General features: G+C 38.6%; 1 protein-coding gene across 1 annotated transcript in view; it reads right to left on the reverse strand.

Moving 5' to 3' along the window:
- LOC122794315 (serine/threonine-protein phosphatase 2A 55 kDa regulatory subunit B gamma isoform) overlaps nt 1-23,492 on the reverse strand; it is a 1,556,815-nt gene that overhangs the window by 156,967 nt on the left and 1,376,356 nt on the right. The window contains exon 7 of the mRNA XM_044062611.1: nt 11,949-12,118. Coding sequence (XP_043918546.1) covers nt 11,949-12,118 — 170 coding nt within the window. The remainder of the gene's footprint in view (nt 1-11,948; nt 12,119-23,492) is intronic.

Here is a 23,492-nt window from a genome sequence, read left to right on the forward strand (position 1 = left end):
TTAGAAGAATATGTTTTTTGTTTATAAACAAACTGCCTCTTAATGGGAGTTATCATATTTCTGAACTCTACAACTCTCTTTATGTATTTTCTGCCTATAAGCACAGGACATCGTATGAATTTACTGGCTACACAATAACAAAATGCAGTCTCTACAACTCTATCGGTAGTTCTATCATACTCCATTGGTTCTTGGTTATTTACATTCTTATCAGCATTTTTACTGTTTATATCAGATTTGCCTTCAATGCTGTTGAGATGCCATGGTAGAAAAACTGATTAAAATATGATTTTTTCTTTCTTATTTCAAAACATTTTACCTTTCTAAAACTATGTACTAGTTCTGTAAACTCTGACATATGTGTGTTCCCTGTGGTCTGATTGAGAGACCTTGTCTGTTTAAAACAAAAAGATGGAAAAATCAGACGAAAGGAAAGGAAATTATGTGACTTTATAAGTGAAATGCAAATTGTAACATCTTGCTTGCCTATACTAGGAGGGGCCCAAAGTTTTTTTTTTTTTTCAGTCGGTAGAAAATGGACCATAAAATACAATTAAAAGGCTTTTCAACTGAATCAGTCATTACTATACAAATGAAACACTTTTCCACTATATATAGAGGTCTGAGAGTGGAAGCAAAGATCCTGCTTATTGTTACTTAATCTTTCTTCTCTGGTGTGGGACAGATCTAATATAATTGGATGCAGTGTAATTACACCTGTTTTTTTCTGTGGTAACAGAATAATGGGCTGAGATGTACATATCTGGAACTGAAGCCACTGTAAATTCAACTAGTTTGATGGGACATCTTGGTGACATTATCTATGATGGTTTGCTTTTTGAATTCTGCCTTGTATTATTTTATTAACTTAGAATTGTTAGGCCCAATATTTCTTCAATAAGAGGCAGCTAGGAGTTTTATTCAGCTATAGATCAGTTTCATCTTTAAATATTCTGTCTGTACAACTGGCTGTTATTTTTATATTTTCTGTGCATTGCCTTGACCTCTGCATGGGTTCATAGGTTCACAAGTAAGCACTAGGCTAGCTGCCCTTATGGTCCTTTTTAAGCCTAGCTATTTTCCTTTTGGGTACTTGAATTAAGTTATTCCATTTCGTGTTAGATGGGCTTTGTCCATCCCATGGTCGATAATTATATGTTATCCCTAGTGAGAATAACTGGGATCATACCATAGAAAATTTGAGGGGACTCACACACGTGATCGAGTATTTAGGAGCTACTTCTGTCCATTAGTAGTACGGGGGAACTCAAGGGAGTAGACCAATGCAGCGCTTGAATATGGACAGGGATGAGCTTTTTTATGTTGATGGAGAGTCTGTTCCAGAGCAGTGATATTCAAATGCTGTCTTGAGTTTTACTGGTTTTTTGAATACCTTTTTAAGTCCTGTGCATGCACACATCTTCAGCTTTAAAAGAATGTTTTTTGCTTATAAACAAACTGCCTCGTAATGAGAGTTACCATGCTTCTGAACTCTACAACTCTCCTTGGGTACATTCTGCCTATAAGCACAGGACATTGTATGAGTTTAGTGATTATACAACAACAAAACGCAGTCTCTTCTACCCTATCAGTAGTTCTGTCATACTCCCTTGGTTCTAGATTATTTACATTCCTATCAGCATTTTTACTGTTTATATCAGATTTGCATTCAATGCTGTTGAGATGCCATGGTAGAAAAACTGATTAAAATATGATTTTTTTTCTTTCTTATTTCAGAACATTGTTATCTTTCAAAAAGGATGATGCCAAATCCTGGCTTTAATAGCCTGTTGATAATCTCTGCAATGATTTTCAGAAGCTCAATAACACATCTAAATTTGACAGCTAACCCATGTCAAGGTTGGATACGATGGTTGAGAGAACAAGGAAAGTGAAATTCCTAGCTGTCATGGATTTTACAAAAGGTAATTACAAATCTTATTAAGAAATGCGGCCAAAGAAAGAAAAAACTGCCTTTTCAGCTAGAGATGGCTTATTTCAGTATTGAGCTCACCCATTAGGCTTTCATGGGGTGCTAACTACATTCTATTACCTAATGGGTAGGGTACTTAAACCCCATAATTTGCATACTGTAATATACATGGATAATGTTATAACTTATTCAGATTGTCAGGACTTGCACCTGACCAAAATTCAGGCTGTTCTGGATTCATTCAGCCAAGCAGAGCTCCCAATCAATGCCTCCAAAAGTAAACTTGGAATGACTGAGTTTAAGTATTTAGCATGCGTCATAGACAGAGGAACCATTAAGTCCCAGAAAGAAAAAAAAATGAGTCATTAAAAAGTGGCCAGTGCCCTAGATAAAGAAGCAGGTAAGGGTTTTTCTCAGCTTAGCTGGTTACTACTGAAACTTGCATCTCACTTCTCAATCATTACCTGCCTCCTTACTAGCCTTGCAAGAGGGAAAGAAGAAAACTAAAGTCAGGTGAAACTCTAACATGAATAATACCTTCCAGCTTCTGAAAGGTATCCTGTTCTTGGAACCACTTCTAATGCTATCCTGAGTTTTCTATTGTCTTTATAGAGTGCATGGATGCATCAGAAATATGATTTGTTTATAAACTGTCATAGAGGGCAGTTAAGGAATAACCATCCATGTTTTATATTTAAGTAGAAAACTAAGTAAGGCTGAGTCTAGCTATTAAGTTATTGAGTGTGAGTGCCAGGCCATCAAATGAGTCCTATAGTCCTTGTGGTACCACCTACTGCAGAAAAGTTTACAGCACAAAGAGGGAAATGTCAGGCTTTCCAGGTGGGCTTTAGCCTTTTTATCCTTCTATTTTAACATTCAGCATCACCTAGTGTCAGCCACCACAATGCAGATGGCCTGTTCTGGGCATTCGACTATCCACAATGTCTAAAGTCAGTGGTTCTAAGCTTTGAAGGTCAAATGTAGTATATCATGGTTATTTCCCCATGGAATGTATGTAAAACTATGTTTTTATGTGCGTAATGATGGTTTGAAAGATATTAAAGATATTGTTATCAGTGTTTAAAGTTCAATGACTATTTTGCTTACCTACTTAAAGGGGAAATGTTTGTTCCATGCAAATTAGCCCTCAGGTGTAACATTAAGGTATTTAAAAGAGACAGACAAAGAGTAAGTCAGATAAGACAATATAAGAATAGATAACATGGAAACTCAGAAAAGAATAAAGAAAGAATGTAGTTCCAGAGGAGCCAGGAAGAGTTTGTAAATGGAGACTAGTGCATCAGCTTAGAAGAGACAAGTCTGAGGGATGAGTTAACCAAAGGATGGTCATGGTGATTTTAATATCTGACATGGGAGCAAAGACCGTGTTTTTGTTTACATTTTTATTCTGCAGTAAGGTACTGTGATTTTCTTTAAAACTGAGACCACTGAAACCCTTACTTGTGCTGTGGAAAGCTCTATAGTGACTGGAATGTAATTATAAGTGACTTTTGGTGCACAGATGTCAAAGTTTATTAATAAACACAATCCTGGGTATTGACTAGAGTATCTATGGTATTACATTGGGATGAAATGGCTAGACTTGAGATGACCTCCAGGTCAATAGCCTAGTACGCTCCTATGATCCTATGATTCTATTCTACAAAACTGTCAAAATGTTTTATGTTCATTAAGTGAAGTCAGTCTGGACTGTACAGCTGTCTTTTGAGAAAACCCAGAGTTGTCAGCTGCTTTACATTCCATTGTGTGTGTGTGTGTGTGTGTGTGTGTGTGTGTGTGTGTGTGTGTGTGTATATGCGTGTTAGGGCCCTTACAAGCCTAGCCATGCACCCCAAACTGTTTGGCTCCTGAGTATCATAGGCATCTATATGGGGTGGCATGTTAGTTGAGAGGTAACTAAGGATTTGTAGGGCGGTGTTAGTTAGGATAATACTTTTCTTATTGACAGCCTCTGTCCTTAAGGGACATGGTGCCAGACCAATGGTAAGGCTATGATTTTCCATCCAATTGTCAAAGTTTCATTTGAATAGGGTCAGGGATGACTTGTGTTTTACATGCATTAGAAATCTATTCCATAGTGCAGGAATCTTTTACGACACATATCTGTCTCTTCAGTATGTTCTATTTATGTCATAAGCAAAGTTCAGATCCCTGGATCTAGTGTTTCTGCTGCTCTTTCTTTTCCACATGTGCAACAGATCCATCAGGGCTTGGTCTGAGGATGCTCTGTAAGCCAGGCAAAGATCCCCTTTCAGCAGTATGTAGGAGAATTAATGCATTCCTCTGTGTAGGACAGGGTAGTCATGACATGAATTCTCCTGGTGAGAAACCTTTGTGGGTGTTCCAACTATTACAGTGGGGCATTGTTTTCAATGATAGGTCTGATAAGGGCAAAATACAGTGGTATAACTTCCTTGAACCAGGATCTGATACCCTTACCTATAAGTTGGCAACACGGAATTATTTTGTTATTATGTTACTGTAGTTAAAGGCCAGAATGCTGTCTACATTCTCAGATCCCTTACTACTGGGTCAGCCCTTAGTGGTGTTTTTTCAATGAAGTAGTTAATTTGTATATTTTGGCATTGAGTTTTAGGCATTGGCTTTGGTACTACTCATTTGTCTGTCTTAAACCTACTAGAAAGATGTTGGTGTCTTGGGGGAAATGTATAATAGCTTCCAATTTACCGTCATCTGTGAAGCTTGTGAGCCAGAGGCCTTGAACATTAGCCTAGACATCTCAGAAGTAGATATGAAACATAAACGCATTCTATGAGCACCTTCGGGAATGCATGGATCATGCAATCCCAAATACAACCAAGACCCAATCCTCCAAAGGCAGACGTCCTGTCTGGTGGACCCCAGCCATAAACAAACTATACAATAGAAGGAGGAAGCTACTACATGATAGAGCAAAATCCCAAAAAGGGAAGACATCTCTGATCAGTATTAGCAAAAAAATACTGGGAACTCATAAAATCGTCTAAGACCAGCTTCGAGAGAAAAATTGCACAGGACACTAAGGATAATCACAAGGCTTTCTTTAGTTATGTTAGGAACCTGGGTGGGAATTCCCAGATATGCTCAGAATTAGTCCAAAATGACAAAAAATACACCGAACCCACAGACATTGCCAACATCCTAGCTGACAGGTTCAGCGCAAACTTCTCCCCCCACTCCCCACCAAAAGGGCAAATATCTATCCCAGCAGAGTGCTGCCCCACTGACATCTCAGATGCTCAAGTAAGAGCTGCCCTCTCCAAAGCAAAAAACACAGCATCAATGGCACCAGATGGTGTCCCGGGCTGCGTCCTACATGATCTCCAAGAAGAGCTAAACCCAAACATAAAACTACTGTTCAATCTCAGCCTTACTACAGGATATGTGCCCAAAGAGTGGCGTACAGCAACAGTGGTCCCTCTCCACAAAGGTGGTGCCTCAACGGATCCTGGAAACTATCGCCCCATAAGCCTGACTAGCTTGGTCTGCAAAGCTATGGAAAGGATCATCATGGACCTCATAAATAAAGATATTGGGGACTTACAGACACTGGATCCTACCCAGTTCGGCTTTGTTAAGGGCAGATCCTGCCTCTTAAACCTGATTGATTTCTTTGAAACATTCACCAAGGCCATTGACGAGGGGAAGGTGGTCCACACAGCCTACCTGGACCTCGCAAAAGCCTTCGATACAATACCCCACTCCGGCATTATAGATAAGCTCACCAGCTTAAATATAAACCCCTATGTCACTAGATGGGTTGCAAACTGGCTCAAGGACAGAACCCACATGGTTAGAATTGCTGGAGCCATGTCAGACTCCAAACCAGTTACAAGTGGCATCCCACAAGGCTCAATCCTGGGACCTCTCTTGTTCAGTATATATTTCTCAGAGGTACAGGCCAACATGGAAGGGCTGTGGCTGACCAAGTTCGCAGATGACTGCAAACTGGTTGCCATAATCAACTCTCCAGCTGACACAAGCCTCATAAAAACAGACAACTGGTGCCAGAGCCATGGCCTCAAGCTAAATGCCAAAAATTGTATAGTCATCCCCTTTGGCAAAAACAAAGTGCCCACAAATTACCACATAGGTGGTAATCCATTAAGTACAGAAGAAGTAATTAGGGACCTGGGGACCCAAGTTGATAGCAATCTCTCATTTGACAACCACATGGCCAAAGTGGTTAGAAGAACATTTTATATAGCCCACCTAATCATGAAGGGATTCACATCTAGATCAGGGGAGGTTATCGTGCCTCTTTACTCATCCCTCATCAGGCCCATAATTGAGTATAATGCCCCTTTTGGGATGTACCTTACCAGACATCTGCAGCAACTGGAAAGACCCCAAAAGTACCTCACCAAGAGGATCAAAGGGCTCAAACAGATGCCATATGCTGCCCGGTTAAAGAAACTCCAGCTCTACTTAGTGGCATACCGCCTGCTCAGAGGCTATCTGTGCCTGACGTATAAAGCCATGTCCAACCCAGAATTAATGGACATGCTGCACCTCAGAAAATCCAAATCCCATCGAGCTACGCGCTCGAGAGACGTGAACCTCAGCACTGAAATAAATAGGACATTCAGGAGGGACAGATTCATAACCCAGAGGCTCCCTTCACTCTGGAATAAAATCCCAGTCCAGGTTAGGCAGAGTCCCTCATTGACTCTCTTCAAGAGGAATCTTGATGAGTGAATGGGAGATCGCAGGTTTACCCCGGGTATCACTTCTGTGTCACTGTTAGACAGAGGCACAGTATACTAACCTCGAAAAAAGGCATAGCAAAATTAATTTAAAATGGGCGGCGAAAGACAAACACACTCTGGCTAGGCTTATAAATGCTCTAGGGCAGATAGCCTAGTATGAACCTATGAGGAGTAGGCCCAGCACATTACCCTGGTGTATTCTGGCAGGGACCGGTCCCTTGTTGGAGGTGGTCTCATTGATCCTGACTTCTTGAGTCATGTCTGTGGTCAGACAGCAATCCACTGAGTTATGTAGGGATTTAAGCCTAGCTCAGGGAGATTGTCAACAATGCCTGAATGGGGTATTGTATCAAATGCCACGGCTTTGTCAAGATACACAGTATGCACTGTATTATCCTCATCCACTGCCTTAGTGACCACTCAAAGAAGTCTACCAGGTTAAGTAGGCATGACCATCTCTTAACAGAGCCAAATTGGGATGGGTCCAGTGTCTGTAGGCTGCCAAAGTCCTTGTTTATTATTTCCATGACAATTCATTCCATGGCTTTGCATATTAGGTTTCTTAGGCTGATGGGTCTGTAGTTCCCTTTGTCTGTTGATGGTCTGTCCTTGTGAAGGTGAATGACAATTGCAGTCCTTCATTCACTTGGATCATAGCCTGTTTCAAGGCTGTAGTTAAACAGTCCTGATAGGCTGTGTTTTAGATGGTTCATGAGGCAACTAGGTATGTTGTTGGGACCCTTGGAGGGGGTGTTCTTGTCTTTAGCGAGTTCTGCCAGCACCTGGTCCCTGGTGATAGATGAAGGAAGTATGCTGGAGAGGATTTCACCTGATGGAGCTAGGGAGGAGTGGGGGGAGAAGTTTGAGTTGAATTTATCAACCAGTAGATTTGCTGTGTCACCCTGATTGGTGAAGGTGGTACCATTCACCACCAGTTCAGCATATTGCAGCCTGTCACCTTTAAAGTTATGGACATAGTTGAAGAAGGCCTTATAATTTTTCTTACCCTGTGAGGCTATCCTGACTTCAGAGTTGGCCTTGTTGGGCTTAATTAGATCTTAGTTCCTTGTTTAGTTGTATAAGTGAGCATTTCTTTTTAAAGGAGTTGCTTTTTTGATTTTGGCCATGAATGTTCTTCCTTCATTATACCCCCTGTTTAGGCGAAGGTTCTACCAGTGGGGTTTGTTTTTAGTATTTTTTTTTTCTTCTGGTAGGTACGGCAACCTCTATGCAGCCATTCACGTTTGTATAGGGACTCTGAATAATTCTGCATAGGTAGCTGTGGTCTCAGGGCTGGGGGGAGCCTTGGATTTTGACAAACTGTCACTTAATATGATGTAGTTTGCCTTAGTATAGGTCCTAACTGCTACTGGTTTAGCTGGGTTGCCTAGGTTAATATTTACTTCAAAACAGACAGTTTTGTGATCCGACCTAAAAAAAAAATATATATATATATATATATATATATATATATATATATATATATATGGATGCCATACATTTGGTCGAATTGGGGGGTGTGGGGGTCTGCCCCCCACATAATATTAATGTATTCACTATTATGCATTGATATATACATATATCTTTAGTAAAAACTATTAGCCCCCCACACCCCTCCTTATTTAATATTCTCACTCCAGGGTTGCACTGCAGTGGAGCAGGGGCTATATTCCATTTTTGACCAAATGAACTTCGACCAAGTGAGCTTTCAGTGAAGTGAAATGCCTGGAATCATTTTCGACTAAGTGTAATTCGACCAAATGAATGGAATCCATATATATATATATATATATATATATATATATATATATATATATATATATACATATTTGTGTGTGTGTGTGTGTGCGTGTGTGTGTGTGTGTGTGTGTATATGTATGGGTATACCAAAAAACTTGAAACAGCTAAATGTCGACAAAAAAAAGACTGACAAGAAGATGACACATCACTACCCATGCAGCGGGAGATAACCTTAGAGCCCGCAAGCTAAGAATGTTTTTTGCAGGGGGGCTCTGCCACCTCCCCCCACAGGCCCTTGCTAATTTTATATTCTAATCTGCCACCTCCCCCTACAGGCCCGTGCTAATTTTATATTCTAATTCCGAGATTGCACAATACCTCTGAAAGGGTATATTCCCCATTTCCTGTAACATAGTGATCTTGCACACCTGTCAACCATCTTGTTAGCTGATGGCCATTCTCAAAAGATCTGGCACATACCTTGTGGAAAGACTAAGGTTGAAAAGGTTTGGGGAGGCTCAGCAATATTGTACTTTGTTCAAGCTAGGAGAACACCTTATATGTTATTTGGCCCATGGGGATTTTGTTTTTAGGTTTTGGATGGGGCTTCTAGGATCTGTTCATAGTGATTCTGACGAAGGGACATTTACTGAATCAATGGATGGAACACAGGGATGACTGGAAAAGGTGAAACTATAACTGAATCATTCAGCTAGAATGTTGGTTATGGCTTTATGATCAGAACAGGCAATGCTGTTTGACTGTGGATCAGTGCAGTGCTGAGTGCTATTTCTAATATCCTTAATACAGCTGAAAAAGGCCTTATGGTCACTCTTCGGGTAGGTGAATATTTTCAGTTCATAGCCTGTCTTTGGTCTGCCTAGGTAGGTAACATCATACACTGGGGAGATCTTTTGTATTAAGCAAGTCATTTTTCCTCTTATTTGAAGTTCTACCATTGGGGTCTATTTTAAATGTTCATTTATACCAGAGTGGGATAGAATTCTCTATACTTTGGTTTGGATGGGTGTAGAATGCAGAAGTATATTTAGTGGCTTTAATGGCTGGCTTAGTAAAATGGATGCTTTTGAATTAATTCAGGTAATATTAATACATTATGTTAATATTATGTTAGCTTTGGATTATCTCTGAAGCTAGTAAATTTACTGGACAGGAAGGTACCAGCTTTGATGGAGAAGGTGACAATTTGGTGGTCAGATTTGGTAATGTATGTGATGATATTTATAGGAGTTGTTCTCAGCAGTGCTATTCACATAAGCAGGTACATTTATATGTTCACCAGCAATAAATCTGTCATATTTAACCTGCATTCAGTTCATCTGCTCTTGCTCTTAAGACTCACCTCAGCCACCCTCCCCCCTGAGCATCCTCTTGAGTCTGGATGATTAGGCTTGAGAGTCTGTAGGTCACCAGTTTCATTGTGCATGAGGTTAACCAAGATACATTTTGTGATTGGATGATGATGGTGAGGCTAATAGGTGGATACCACCCATGATCAGGTGAGGAGCCTTGTTTAAGGAATGGGATCATGATGACCTGTCTCCAGAGATCAAGTACATACCTTGTGGCGAGACTAATGTTGAAAAGGTTTTGGGGGCTCAGCAGTATTGTTCTTTGTACTACCTAAGAGACAGCCTTGAATGTTATCAGAGACCATTAACATATGCTTTGGATAGAGCTTCTAGGATCTGGTCAATAGTGATTTTGTGGAAGGGAAGTTTGCTGTATCAAGGGAGGGAACAGAGGGATGTGTGGTAAGTATTAAATTAGACCTGTATTTGTCAGATAGAATGTTGGTTATGGGTTTGGGGTCAGAACTGGCAGTTCTGTTCAAATGTGGCTCAGTGCAGTACTGGATGTTACTTCTAATCCACCTAATACACATTGAGTAGGTGGCTATGTTTTGTTCTCATCCTGTCTTTGGTCTTGGGAATCGTTTGTATTAAACAAGTGTTTTTTCTTGTTATTAGAGATTTTATTCCTTGGGAGTTCTACCACAGGGAAGGGATCATACCTCTCAGACCATGAAATCCGGACAAAGGCATAAACAAATATAGGACAAAGGCCCCAAAATAGGGCAATTTTTAAATACTGCTCATACAAACTTAGAACATTGATAGAATAACAGGTTTTGTATTAGCATGACTTTTCTGAAGGGTATGAAGGATGAAACTCAAATGTATGCCATTATTTTCTAACTTTAATATTTAATGATTTGCCACTAATTTGCCAGAAAACCATAAATTTATGAAAAATGGACTAAAAATATGAGGCAAAAATCTGAACATTCTGCGAAAATCTGTACTGTTGAGAAGTATCATTTTCCATTATGCTAAAATGATACAGAATTCTCTACACATTGGTTTAGATGGGTGTAGAATTCAGAAGTATATGTGGGGGCTTTAGTGACTGGGTCAGCAGATGGGGCATTTTGGAATTTATTCAGGCCCTCAGGCAGGGATATTAGGTTGGCTTTGGATTAATCTCTGAATATGGTTGAGTTATTTGGCAGGATAGTACTAGCTTTGATGGAGAGGTTGATATTTTGGTGGTGAGATTTAGTCCAGTATGGAATGATGTTAGTAGTGTTTGACTTCTCCTCAGTAGTAATATTCATACAAACAAGCATGTTTCTCTGTATACTGGCAATGAATCTACTAAGTGTAATCTGTTCTCTCTCCATTTGTCTCACTCTTAAGGCTCACCTCAGCCACCCTCTCCATGAACACCTTCTAAGCCTGAATGATATCATCCATATCCCTTCTATCATCCTCAGATTCTGGATCACCAGTCTGTCCTCATATCCCAGATTATCCTTCTCTAGTTCTAGTTTCTTATTCTTCCTGAGCCAAGGCTCCCAGTATGTCTTGCATAAGTATACAAAATAGTCTTTCAGGATTGTACACTAGGCTACCACCTGAAAGCTCATTCAGCTAATTTGTTCAGATCTTAATGGAACACCCCATGTGAAGCTATTGTTCTTATTTGTCTATGACATATAGTCACCTTAAAGCTATGGATATATGGCTTTTTGAAAAGTTGAATGTTTCGAGGAGATTGTCAAGCTATCCACTTTTGTTATACTGTTAAGCACTTAAAAAGGACAAAACTTGTTATGTCATGTCATTACCATGTAAGGTTTGTCTTTATTGGCCTGAATGACTTAATACAATCTTATAAAAAGAAAAAAAATGTTAGTGGACATTCAGAAGCCATGAAAGTGGAACACTTGTATGTCTTTAAGAAATCATTTGCATTATTTCTCATGTACACCTTCAATGCAGGTTTAAAGTATTATATAGTGAATATTCTGATTTAACAAGGTCTTCTTAATGTCATTAAATTAAAGCAATGATTATAATGATTATAATTTCCTGGGTGCATGATAGTAAAATGAAAGTCTATAAAATTCAAGGATTCCTTTCACTTTTTAAGTCTTTTTAGGTTTCTTTATGTAAAAAAGTGTAAAATATACATGCATATCTGTAGTAGCACAGTACTTTGAAGCACCCTACAACATTTACCTGATATGTTTCCATGGGCTTATGTTCCATATTCAGGTCCCATACTTTGACTGTGAGGTAATCTCTTGTTAAAAGATAGCGACCAGTATGGCTGAATTTGACATCTGAAATTGATGAGATAATTTCTGAGAAGAAAGATCTATTATTAGGGTCTTCTGGTTCCTCAAAATCTGTAAAACAAAAGTAAAAAATTTCCGTAAATATATTATTTTTCTTTATGATGGAAATATATGTTAAAAAGGTGCAATGATTTTTTTTTTATTTATTTATTCATTTATTTTGCTTTTGTTTATTGGGCTTGTCAGACTGGATTTAGTAAAAAAAAAACTTCATTGGAGGTCTGGGGAGAAAAGCTCCAGTATATTAAAAACATTTTTAAACAGACATTTAGTAATATACATGAACAGACATTAAATAATATACATTAACAATTGCACACATATTTGCTAATTAGATTACGTTCATATGAAAATAGAGACAACTATTATAGTAAAAAAGATACTAATACATTAGGATATGTTGAACATTGAGCATTTGAAGGGATGTATTACTGAGTTTGTCAGACAGATAATAGATCACGTGATTAGTGCTTAGAAATTCAAAGAAACTGAGAAATGATGCAATTCTTAAGGCTGTTACTGAATTCCTGTGAGCATTGTTAGGGTACGTTGACCTGTAAACAAAGGGAAGAAACCTTTATAGTGTGACATATGTAAAATAAGTGCTGCTACAGTAAGAACAGTTTGTGATGACCTCTAGATTCAGCGATGAAAGGCAGTTAATACAGATGCCAAGATTCAGAGGCATATATTTCAAAGTCAAAGTCAAAGTAAACTTTATTGTCACGTAGCCTACACAAGTGCAGTCTAAACAAAATTGTGTACATCAGGCTCAAATTGAGAAGATGTATACATACATACAATAACACTTACAATGGACATATATTCATCATTTCACATTAGACAGGTTATTCTACTTACATATTACCACAGTTTACCTTAACTATAATTTTCAGCAGCTGATTGATTTCTTATTGCACAAGTTCCTATTGGACTGTGTGATTCTCACATGAATAAGAGGGTCTAGTTAATATAATATTGCACATTCATTGCCATCTATGTATTGTTTATGTTTAGAATGCGAACTGTCTCTCATTTATTTGTACCAGAAGAGTTGGCTGTCTCATATCTTGTCAGCGTCCGGCTTTCCTAAGACTATTGCCAGAATTGAAATGTCTTACTGCCTGAGAGAAGAAGCTGTTTCTGAATCTGGACATTTTACAGCGCATGCTACAGTATCCTCTGCCAGATGACAAGCATGTGAACAGTTCATAAGCAGGGTGTGTAGGATCCTGGATTATTTTTGTAGCTCTGTTGTGACATTGTGCTGTGTATAACTCCTGTAGTGCTGGAAGTTTGGAGTTCATTATCTTCTCTGTCACCTTTACTATCCTTTGCAGGGCTTTTTGTTCTGAAACTGAGCAGCTCCTGTACCACACTGAAAAGTTACACATTAGGATACTTTCTATGGTACGTCTATAGAAGGTGGAGAGGACAGGGGGTGGTAGACTCACTTTCCTCAGTCTCCTCAGGAAATGCAGACGTTGATGAGCCTTCTTTACTATATGACTTGTGTTTATTGACCAAGATAGATCCTCTGCAATATGAACCCCCAGGAACTTTGTGCTCCTTACTCTTTCCACCATCTCACCATTAATTATGAGAGGAGAATGAGCTGGTTGCGTTTTCCTGAAGTCTATTATGATCTCCTTTGTCTTGTTGCCATTAAGGTCAAGGTTGTACTGTCTTCTTCAACTCCTTTACTAATGAGGCCCACAACTGTAGCGCCGAGTGTCTCACATTGTTCACACTGTATACGGCCAGTGTGCTATAATGCCCATGGAAGTGGCCTATGCCTGAGTCAGAGAGAGAGAGAGAGAGGGATGGACATTAATGCTGCATAAGCTACATGTTACTCTACACCAGGAAGGCATCTGGTGTTCAGTGCATATGTAAAATCATACAAACATGTATATATAAATAAAAAATAAATAATCACAGAGGTGACAAATTGATGGAAAACGTGTCAGAAAACCTCAATGATGATGACCATAACTGAAAGGAAAAATAATCTAAAAACAGTGACTACAAATGTAAACAAATGCATTACATTAGTGATCATCAACAAATACTAAAATTAGCTTACCCCCTACACCCCCAGAACATAAATAAACTACCTCCAGGTTTGCTCAGTAATGAAATTAGGGAAAAGGCAGTGAATTATGTTATAATTGACCTCCTGAAGTTCATCTACAACATAATTCAACCACTTTATCATCGATGGAATTTTCCACAAAACTCAGCATGCTATAAATCCATTTGCTGACCAAACCAGTGGAAGATAAATATATAGTACATAGAAATGAAGCGCAGTCTATCACTTCATAAAATAAATGTAGTTTTGTTAGAGTAAAAGCAAAACCATAGTGTAGACTCTTCTCAAATAAGTAGGTGAAGCAAAACAAATAACAAAATGTACTTTTTCTATTACAGTCCTATGCAAAAATTATACAGTTTCTCATATCAGGTCCATAAAGTGGTTTTCAATATCTCTCCTCTTTTGGATTCCTTTAGCAGAAGAAATATCCAGGTTCCTTTGTGTGCCTACTACCTGTTTTGCAGCATTTTTCAGCTGTGGTATTTTACCATAAAACACCATTTCTCCTACCGTTTCTTTTCCTTTAGTCTGCTTTGCCATGGATGGATGCTGGTATATCTCTTTGTATGGTGCAGATTCTTTTTTCTGTAACTATATGCAAATCTTGGTAAATTTGGAACTTTTTAACATCATCCTTTGATCTTTGTTGGACTCATACTCATGCTATTATGTGGGTATCTAGTAGTGTCCCCACCCATTTTCAGGCTAGCTAGAGGTGCAGCTATAGGTTTATTCACTTTCTGGTAACCCTCCCCATAATGATGTGCTGTTCTGTCAAAAGTACTGCTTTCTTCTCATTTTCTCCATAAATTATTAAAATAGGGAAAACTCTTTCCCAAGTGTCATATGTGTTTAAACTGGGATCTACAGCTGCAGTAGGAACTAGTTTCTCATAGCATGTATTTCTAGTTGAGTAATAGGATACTTTTACTATCTCCATTAAAGCAGCTTCAGCTGCTTTGTAATAAGGATTTTCCTTTTACTCACATACTTTACCTTTCTAAGCATGACCATATTTCTTGAATCTAGTAGCCCTTGTAGCTCCCTGTCATCAGTTAGAATACTGCAGATACTGCATATAAATAGCTCTGATGTAGCGCAGTAACAAATGACTTCTATTTTTAAAAACAGTTTGTCATATTCTATTGGCACAACATTGTCATCAGCAGCATGCTTTTCACTGGTTAATTTGACAAGGTATAATAATATTACCAGTATTAGTAGAGAATCCTCTTTTCACAGTGCTTAAAACAGAGTATGTCTATAGTTGATACTTTGTTACCAGAATGTAACACATGCTTTACTATAGGTATAGCCTGGTCAGTTTTAAATATAATTCCATTGCATAACAATCTCCCTACCAATGCAACAAAATGCTCATATCTTTGAGGTTGCTTTGTAACACCCATTTTCTTAAAGTAGAAAGCAAAGAACTTTTAAAAGCACCAAGTGCAACATTTCCATAATTTTACTTTTATTTAATGTTTACTCTCATGATCTAACCATAACTTAAAGCATGTTTTATATGACACAACTGAGATTTTACCATTTTATTTAGAGAAAAAATGTCTAGCTGTGAAACTTTTAAAATCTCCTCAGGTAGAACTACAATGCAGGCTAACTGTGTCTTTTTTTACTATTTCATAGTTTTGATATTCAGTCCCTTTCATGTCCATGAAAGCTTCCCAAGGCTTCCCAGCCAACTGAGCTGAAAGGATGCTCTCCCAGTGACTGTAATCCTATCCCTTCTGTTGGGAATACGGCTCAAACGCTATCTGGTATGCATCAAGCTCTTCCTTCCTCATCAGCCGTTTCATCGATGAGGATGTCTTTGGCTTTCACAACTGACCCCATTCCCACTGCTGCAGCCAGGTGTACTGCTTACAGCACATACATAGATTCATAGATTAGTACTAGGCTAACTGCCCTTGCAAGCCATTTTAAGCCTAGACAATTAACCCTTGTGAGACTCAAACTCTGCACCTTGTGTTTGTAAGGCAAACACCTCAACCATTAGGCCACCAACTGGACTACTTTGCCTTTGGTAGGGTAGTTTTGCTCACAGCATACATGTCATGTGTGCTGTCTCCTCAGGTAGGGATAATGTGTTCAAACAAACTTTATACAGACAGCAAAAAAGCTAAGGATTTTGCCATCTGAAAAGATGCACCAAAATGTGCCCCTGTGCTTACCAGTGTGGTACAGTCCATCAGTTCATGAAATAGACAAAGTTTCATTAAGATACAAAGAAAGCAATACTGTACACTCTTCTCAAATAAGTGGGTGAAGCAAGAGAAATAACACAAGGTACAGTCTCATACAAAAGGGCCACTTATATCAAGTCCAGATGTGCTTTCAAATGGCTTTCGTCTTTCAGGATTCCCTTTGCAGAAAAATATCCAGTCTCCTTCAAGTGTTTTCAGCAAGGCCTTTTTGTAATATTTCTCCTACAACTGATGTTCCAGGTCTAGAATCCCAAGTCAAAAGAAGCCACATTCTCTAAACTATGAGGGTTACAGGCCTCCTCCTTGTACATCATTTTGTTGGATAACTGATTTCATTAACAAAATCCTGTAAAAATATCAGCTATGCTGAATATTGTATTTATTTGACTGGTTTAAAATAATTCTAATTACATCATGTTTTTAAAGACATGGTTCTATTTACATTTTTTCACTGATGGCTCCTTTTAGAGTAGCACTTTTTGCATCGTTTCATGTCACTTTTACATTAAATTGTGATACATCCATACATTTAAACTAAAATATAAATATAATCAAAGGCAGCAATCAGAAAAGGGTATTGCTTGTAAAATGGACCCACAAGGGTATTGCTTGTAAAATGGACCCACAATTAAACTTAACTCTAGACTACAAATCTTTTGCATAACAACATAAGCTTTAGTATACTGTGAAAAGATTATCATAACTTAATGAATGACTTTTACTGGAGAAAACTGAAAAAAAGAACCAAAATATTTGGAGCAAATAACTAGGAAGGGAAAGGTAAAAGAGTGGGGTGAGGTCAAGCAGAAGTTTACACTGCCGGTTTGAGACTGCCTTCCCTACCAGGGACTGCTAGAGTATAGGCAAAGAGAATGGCACAGGGGGATCCTAGGTGAATCTCTAGCACAGGTTTTAGTTGGGTATAGAACAAAAGATGTTGTTAAAAAAGGGATAGTTAGTAGGGCATGTAAAATATTGCATGATGACTGCGGTGGTGGTGCTGCGGTACCGTTGTCACCTGACAGTATGACATTGTCCTGTTCGATTCTCAGCTAAAGCGTCTTCTGTGCGGAGACATGCGTGAATGGGTGTACCTTTGTTGAAGGTTGTGCGTCAGAGCTGGCAACTCGGTATGTAAAAATCTACTGCCAATCATTAGCGGACTGGAGTTCCACTGTAGCGACCCCTAACCGGGAAAAAGCCGAAAGACGCAACAACAACTATAAGAATCAATCAAACGAGGTTAGAAAAGATTGGAAAAGCACCTTGCAATGGGACAAAGGACATATGTATGGCACCCAAGTATTCAATGAAGTTCAAAAGGTTCAGGAATTCGCTTAGAAGTGTTTGCATAAGTATTTTTATACCTAAGTAGTCTTCAAAGAATTTTTCCACAGGTGGATAGCAAATGCTAGATGTGTGATGAGAAAGAATGAGGTAAGTGGGAACATTTTTGGGAGTATAATAAGTTGGCAGATTTTAAAACTTTTAAACTTTCCTACATAATACTCTTATCAAAACCAAGAAATGTCAGAAATATTGGGGAAGCAAATATCTGTAATGAGAGAAATTATTCTTTTCAGCTGGGAGACAGGATCTGAATTGCCTAGGCATAGTAACGGTTTGTTAAGTTTAATGCTATTGGCCACCAAAAAAAAAAAATAAAATACTAGAAAATTAAATTAAAATCTAAACCAACTGCAACTGAAATATTGAATATTGTTAAAGAGATAAAAGAACTGGTAGTGGGATCTTTAGAAAAGGAAAGGAGCAAATTATATAGAAATGAAAGGGATTTGTGGGAGTAACACATGCAGAATAACATTCAGTAGGTGGTGTGAGTTACAGTTGAGTGCACCTCCAAGCGTTTCTTAGGAATAAAAACATTGCTTGCTCATATTTGCATTAATAATTCCAAAACCATGCTACATACATGGTATCAAAATATTTTATCTTGAAGCATACGTGATGAGAAACACAACTTTATTGTTATTTGACCTCTGACAATGAATATTTCTTAGAACTGTAATGTGATAACTTCATTTTTTTAAAGGCTCAAACCACACCCACTGGGAGTTAAAGGCACACACTCAAAAGAGCTGTGTTGAAGTAAACGAGTTAAGGGAAGGAAAAAAATTTAACAATATATATTTAATGTCGGACTGAATGACAGTTGGTATTAAGAAGGAAAACATACATGTAGTGAATAATGTATGGTAGTAAAAATGTTAATATGGTTTGTTTTCTTTTCTATTAATCTATGTTTGCCTATGCCATAAGTGATAATTTAATAAAGGTGTTTAAAAATGAATAAATAACTTAAAAATAATAAAATTAATATCATGACTACAGAATATAACCATTCATGAAACATCTCATTTGTAAGACCCTAAGTGACCAATTTAAAGACCTGTTCAGCGACCTAGTATACACTGACACATCCCAGTGAAATGAATGAGAAACTGTAACCCCCTCAAAAAAAATAAAAGCAAAAGAAAAAAAAAACTTCAGTAAATGGCATATGTAGGGTCTGCTTCTATAATAAATGAAATACTGAAGTGCATTTTCTGACTCTGGCTTTTTCACTCATTAGGAAACCTGTTCCCTAAAACTACAGTAAAAAACATTTCATTCATCACACAACAGACCTGCACTTATTTTCATTCATTCATTTCATCCATTCATTCATTTTCTGAACTGCTTGTGCTAAGAAGGGTTGTAATGGTAAGTACAGAAGGATAGACCAGATATCCAAGCCCCAGTAATACTCTCTAACTTATCCCATGAAATCATTAGACATTTGCAAGCCTGCTTGGAGATATAAACCCTCAGATGCATCCTGGGTCTGCTCAAGGGTCTTGCCTTGTACCGCTCTGGAGGAAGACACCAATATATCATCATTACAAGGTGTCCAAACCACTTGTACTGACTCATGTCTGCATGAAGGAGCAGTGGCTGTACTCTGAGATTCCCCTCCCCTGAGGCTGTCAAGTTCCTCTCACTATCACAGCTAACATGCCCAGGTGCTCTATAAGGGACCACCAAAGCACCTCAGTGTTAGCACCCATGAATCAAAACAGGCTGAACAAATTCCAATAGTTTCGAATAGTTTATTATTAAGCACTTTCATTTTTTTCAGAGACTTCATCAGAATATCATCAAACAAGCTGTTTCGAGCCTTTATATATACTCCAATAACCATAACTAATTAACAAATTTATATCACTTCCTGTACCAGTTAATAAATCAAACCAACCTCATCACATTTAATTGCAATAAAACCATGCATTGAGTATAAAAGTTATACAATTCTTTTGCTAAATAATTAAATTAATTAAAGTAGTTAAAATTTATTTACATTTTCAACACTGAAATTTAAACAACCCTTTAGAAAACTGAGTACATATTTAAATACATTAAATGCATTAAATAAAATACTCTTATTAATGAACATAAAGGGTTATAATTTAGCTGCTTGCTATTTCAGGACAGAACCCACTGTTATTTGTCCATTGAGTCCTGTGTGAATTCCTGCACTTAATTATAACTGCTAAATGAATTTGCGATATTCTAGCTATGTTTCCCAGTGGCTACCCATTGGGTTGGGCTCCACTTGTTCTAATATCCAAAATAAAAATGAACCTTTTTCACAACCCTGGAGGTTCTTGTATAGTGCATTACATTCAGCACGTCTGGATGTATCATAATAATGCTTGTATATCCTGGTTTTCAAGGTTCTTTTTGCCTTACCAATGGTAAACAAATATATATTTGGCAAACACAAGGTATACTACCCCTTTAGAAAAACAATTAAAGTGTCCATTAGCCTTCATAGGAATCCTATAGTGGGTAAACTCAAGTCACCACTATCTGCTATATATCTGCATCGGTCACATACTCCACATTTGTATGTACCTGCCTTTCTAGAAGAAATGGATGTATACCCTTCATTGGACCTAGTTTCCAAAATGTTCTTAATGTTCCATCCTTTTCTGTAACTATATAGGGGTGGTTGTGAAAAAACTTCCAACCCAAGGGGCATCTTAGAAAAGATGCCCCAATATTTTTGAACTACCTTCTGTATCCCTGGTGTGTCATAGTTGTATTTTAAAATTAACAGCCTGTTATAACTAATTTCAGTTTCTCTCCCTTGAACTATCTCTAACTTAGTTTCTGGTTCCATGGGCATAATTATTTTTCTACTGGGATCATGATCAAAAGAATTTGAATGCTCAATTCTGCCCTTCAAATCCAAGAGGGGAATATATTTAGTAGTTATTAATGTTTTTACACTTTGTTTCCTACTTAAACTGTGGTCGTTCTGTAAGGGAGCCCAATTTCTTCTGCTTGTAACTATGCCATGATCCTTTCAGTCACTATCCACAGCCCATAAACAGAGGTGAGGATGGCACCATAGCTTGACTGGTAAATTGTGAGCTTTGGCTATTACTCCTTTGGCACAATGGAAACAGTACTGCTGTTGTTGCGCGTCTCCACTGATCAGTCATTCAATTTTACCTTCATCTGAGAACAAAACCATAAGACTCTTAAGCTCTTCTATCTGATATTCCAGTTCCCCACTCAGCTGTACCCAGCAGGAAGAAGTACAGAACTAATTAAAAAATAAGCCACCCTGGTGGAATCACAAAATCAGTCGGCTGCATAACAGAAGGAAGAAAATCATGGTAAAAATTAAAAGGTGCAGCACCCAGCAGGATCAAAGCACTCTCATCAAACAGCTCAGAGAAAAAAATAAAGTCTACCAAAGCCAAATATGAGGTAAATTTGGCATCCCAGGCCAAGGACAACCACAAGGCATTCTTTATCTATGTCTGCAACTTCAAGGGGAATACACAATTGTGTGTGGAGCTCATTGTAAATGGAGCCACCTCTACTGAGCCAGAAGATACAGCAAACTTCCTGGCTGATAAATTCAGCTCCAACTTCTCCCCTCAACCTTCCCTCAGGAAATATCATCAAATATAACTCCTCCTGCTATCACTAGGGAACAGGTTCTTAATGCTCTCTCTAAGGCCAAGGACACTGCATCAATGGGCCCAGACAATATCCCAGGATTTCTTCTAAATATCATGAAACATGACCTATCCGGCCCTTTGGAATTGCTATTTAACTGTAGCCTCCAAACAGGCTTTGTGCCTCATGAATGCAGAGCACCAACAGTCATCTCTGTGTACAAAGGTGGGCCATCTACAGACCCTGGAAACTACAGACCCATACGTCTCACTAGTCTTATATGCAAAGCCATGGAAAGTATTATTATGGAAATGATCAATAATGACATAGTAAACCTCTGGACAATGGCCCCAACCCAGTTTGGTTTTATCAAGGGCAGATCATGCCTATTCAACCTGGTGGACTCCTTTGAGAAGGTCACCAAAGCAATGGATGAGGGAAAAATGTTTCACACTGCCTACCTTGACCTGGTAAGGCATTTGACACAATACCCCACTCAGGCATTGTTGACAAACTTAAGAGATTTACCATTTACCATTCTGGTACAAACTTGTATGACACTTGATGGATAGCCAACTGGCTCATAGACAGGACCCAAGAAGTTAAAATTGGGGAGCCCACCTCTACAAAGATGCCAGTCACAAATGGACTCACTCAGGGATCAGTCCTTGGATAGCTCCTTTTTTGCATTTATTCCTCTAAAGTCAAAGCCAATGTTAATGGTCTCTGGATGACTAAATTTGCGGAGGATTGCAAATTATGAGCTGTCATTGAATCCCCCTCTGGCACGAATGTTCTCCAGGAATGGCTGACACAGGCAACCAACTGGTTTCAGAGCCATGGACTAAAGCTAAATGCCAAGAAATGAATAAGAGTGTCCTTTAGGAAGTCATCCACCCCTGGTAACTACCATACTGACAACATACCTCTTAGAGCTGACCCAGTAGTCAGGGACTTAGGGACAAACATAGACAGCAATCTAACATTTGATCATCATGTGTCTACAGTAGTGAGGAAATAGTTTTATGTTGCACAACTTATAAACAAAGGTATGGCATCTAGGTCCAAGGAAGTCATTGTTCCACTGTATTTGACATTCATCAGACCTGCCACTGGGTACAATGCCCCCTTTGGTACATACCTAACCAGGCATATCCAACAAGTGGAACATCCACAGACGTTCCTCACTAAAGGAATACAGGGAGTAAGTAAAATGTCCTATGTGAATGCCTTAAGACCCTATACCTGTATTCTGTCTCCTACAGGCTGTTGAGGGGAGATCTATGCCTGACATACAAGGCATTGTAAGACCCCACTCTGATGGACATCCTTCATATCCAAAAAACAAATAGAACCAGAATTACCCGTTCTAAAGACTTAAAACCTTGCCTGTGATAAATAGGACCTGCTGGAGATGCAGGCATGTATCCCAGAGACTACCCCATCTCTGGAACAGGCTCCCCATCCATGTGAAGCAGAGTTTCTCCCTAACCCAATTCAAGTGCAACTTGGACAACTGGATGGGGAACAGGAAATTAATTCCTGGCTTGGCACCTATGTCACTAATGGACATAGGCAACGTGTAAATGGTTCATCTCTCAGGCCCCTGCTTGTAAATGTTTCATTTCATAAGCCCCTTCTTACACTTATCAAGGGTATCAGAACATGTCAGAGATCTAGTATGCATGGATGGGGTTAAAAAGTCCTTTGTGTTCGTTAGCCTAGTAAATGCCTATGAACCTCCAGAGAGTAGTTCAATCCCTTCACTCGGAGAACCAAGACATCTGATTTGCAGGTACATATTTTCATCCAAGCCTCTCTAGAATCAGTAGTTAATCAATCCATTGCATGCTTGTGATTACAGTTACTTGAGGCTAGAAGAACAGCACCAACTGCAAATAACAGTAATGCCATTTATACATCTCCAGAATTGATGCTCTTGAAATTTTGGTTGCACCTTGATATCCTGCTTATGAAAATCACAAATAGGAAGAGAGATAAGCTACATTGTTGGTGGAGTCCTATACCCACTTTTAAATGTGTTTTACTTAATGCAAAATACAGACACAGCTCTCACTCCTCAAATGTTGTTTGTCTTTTCATCTTTTTCCCGGTTAGGGGTCACCAC

The sequence above is a fragment of the Protopterus annectens genome, chromosome 2.part1 (genome assembly GCF_019279795.1).
Source record: "Protopterus annectens isolate FY-2018-M chromosome 2.part1, PAN1.0, whole genome shotgun sequence".
NCBI classification, from domain to species: domain Eukaryota; kingdom Metazoa; phylum Chordata; order Ceratodontiformes; family Protopteridae; genus Protopterus; species Protopterus annectens.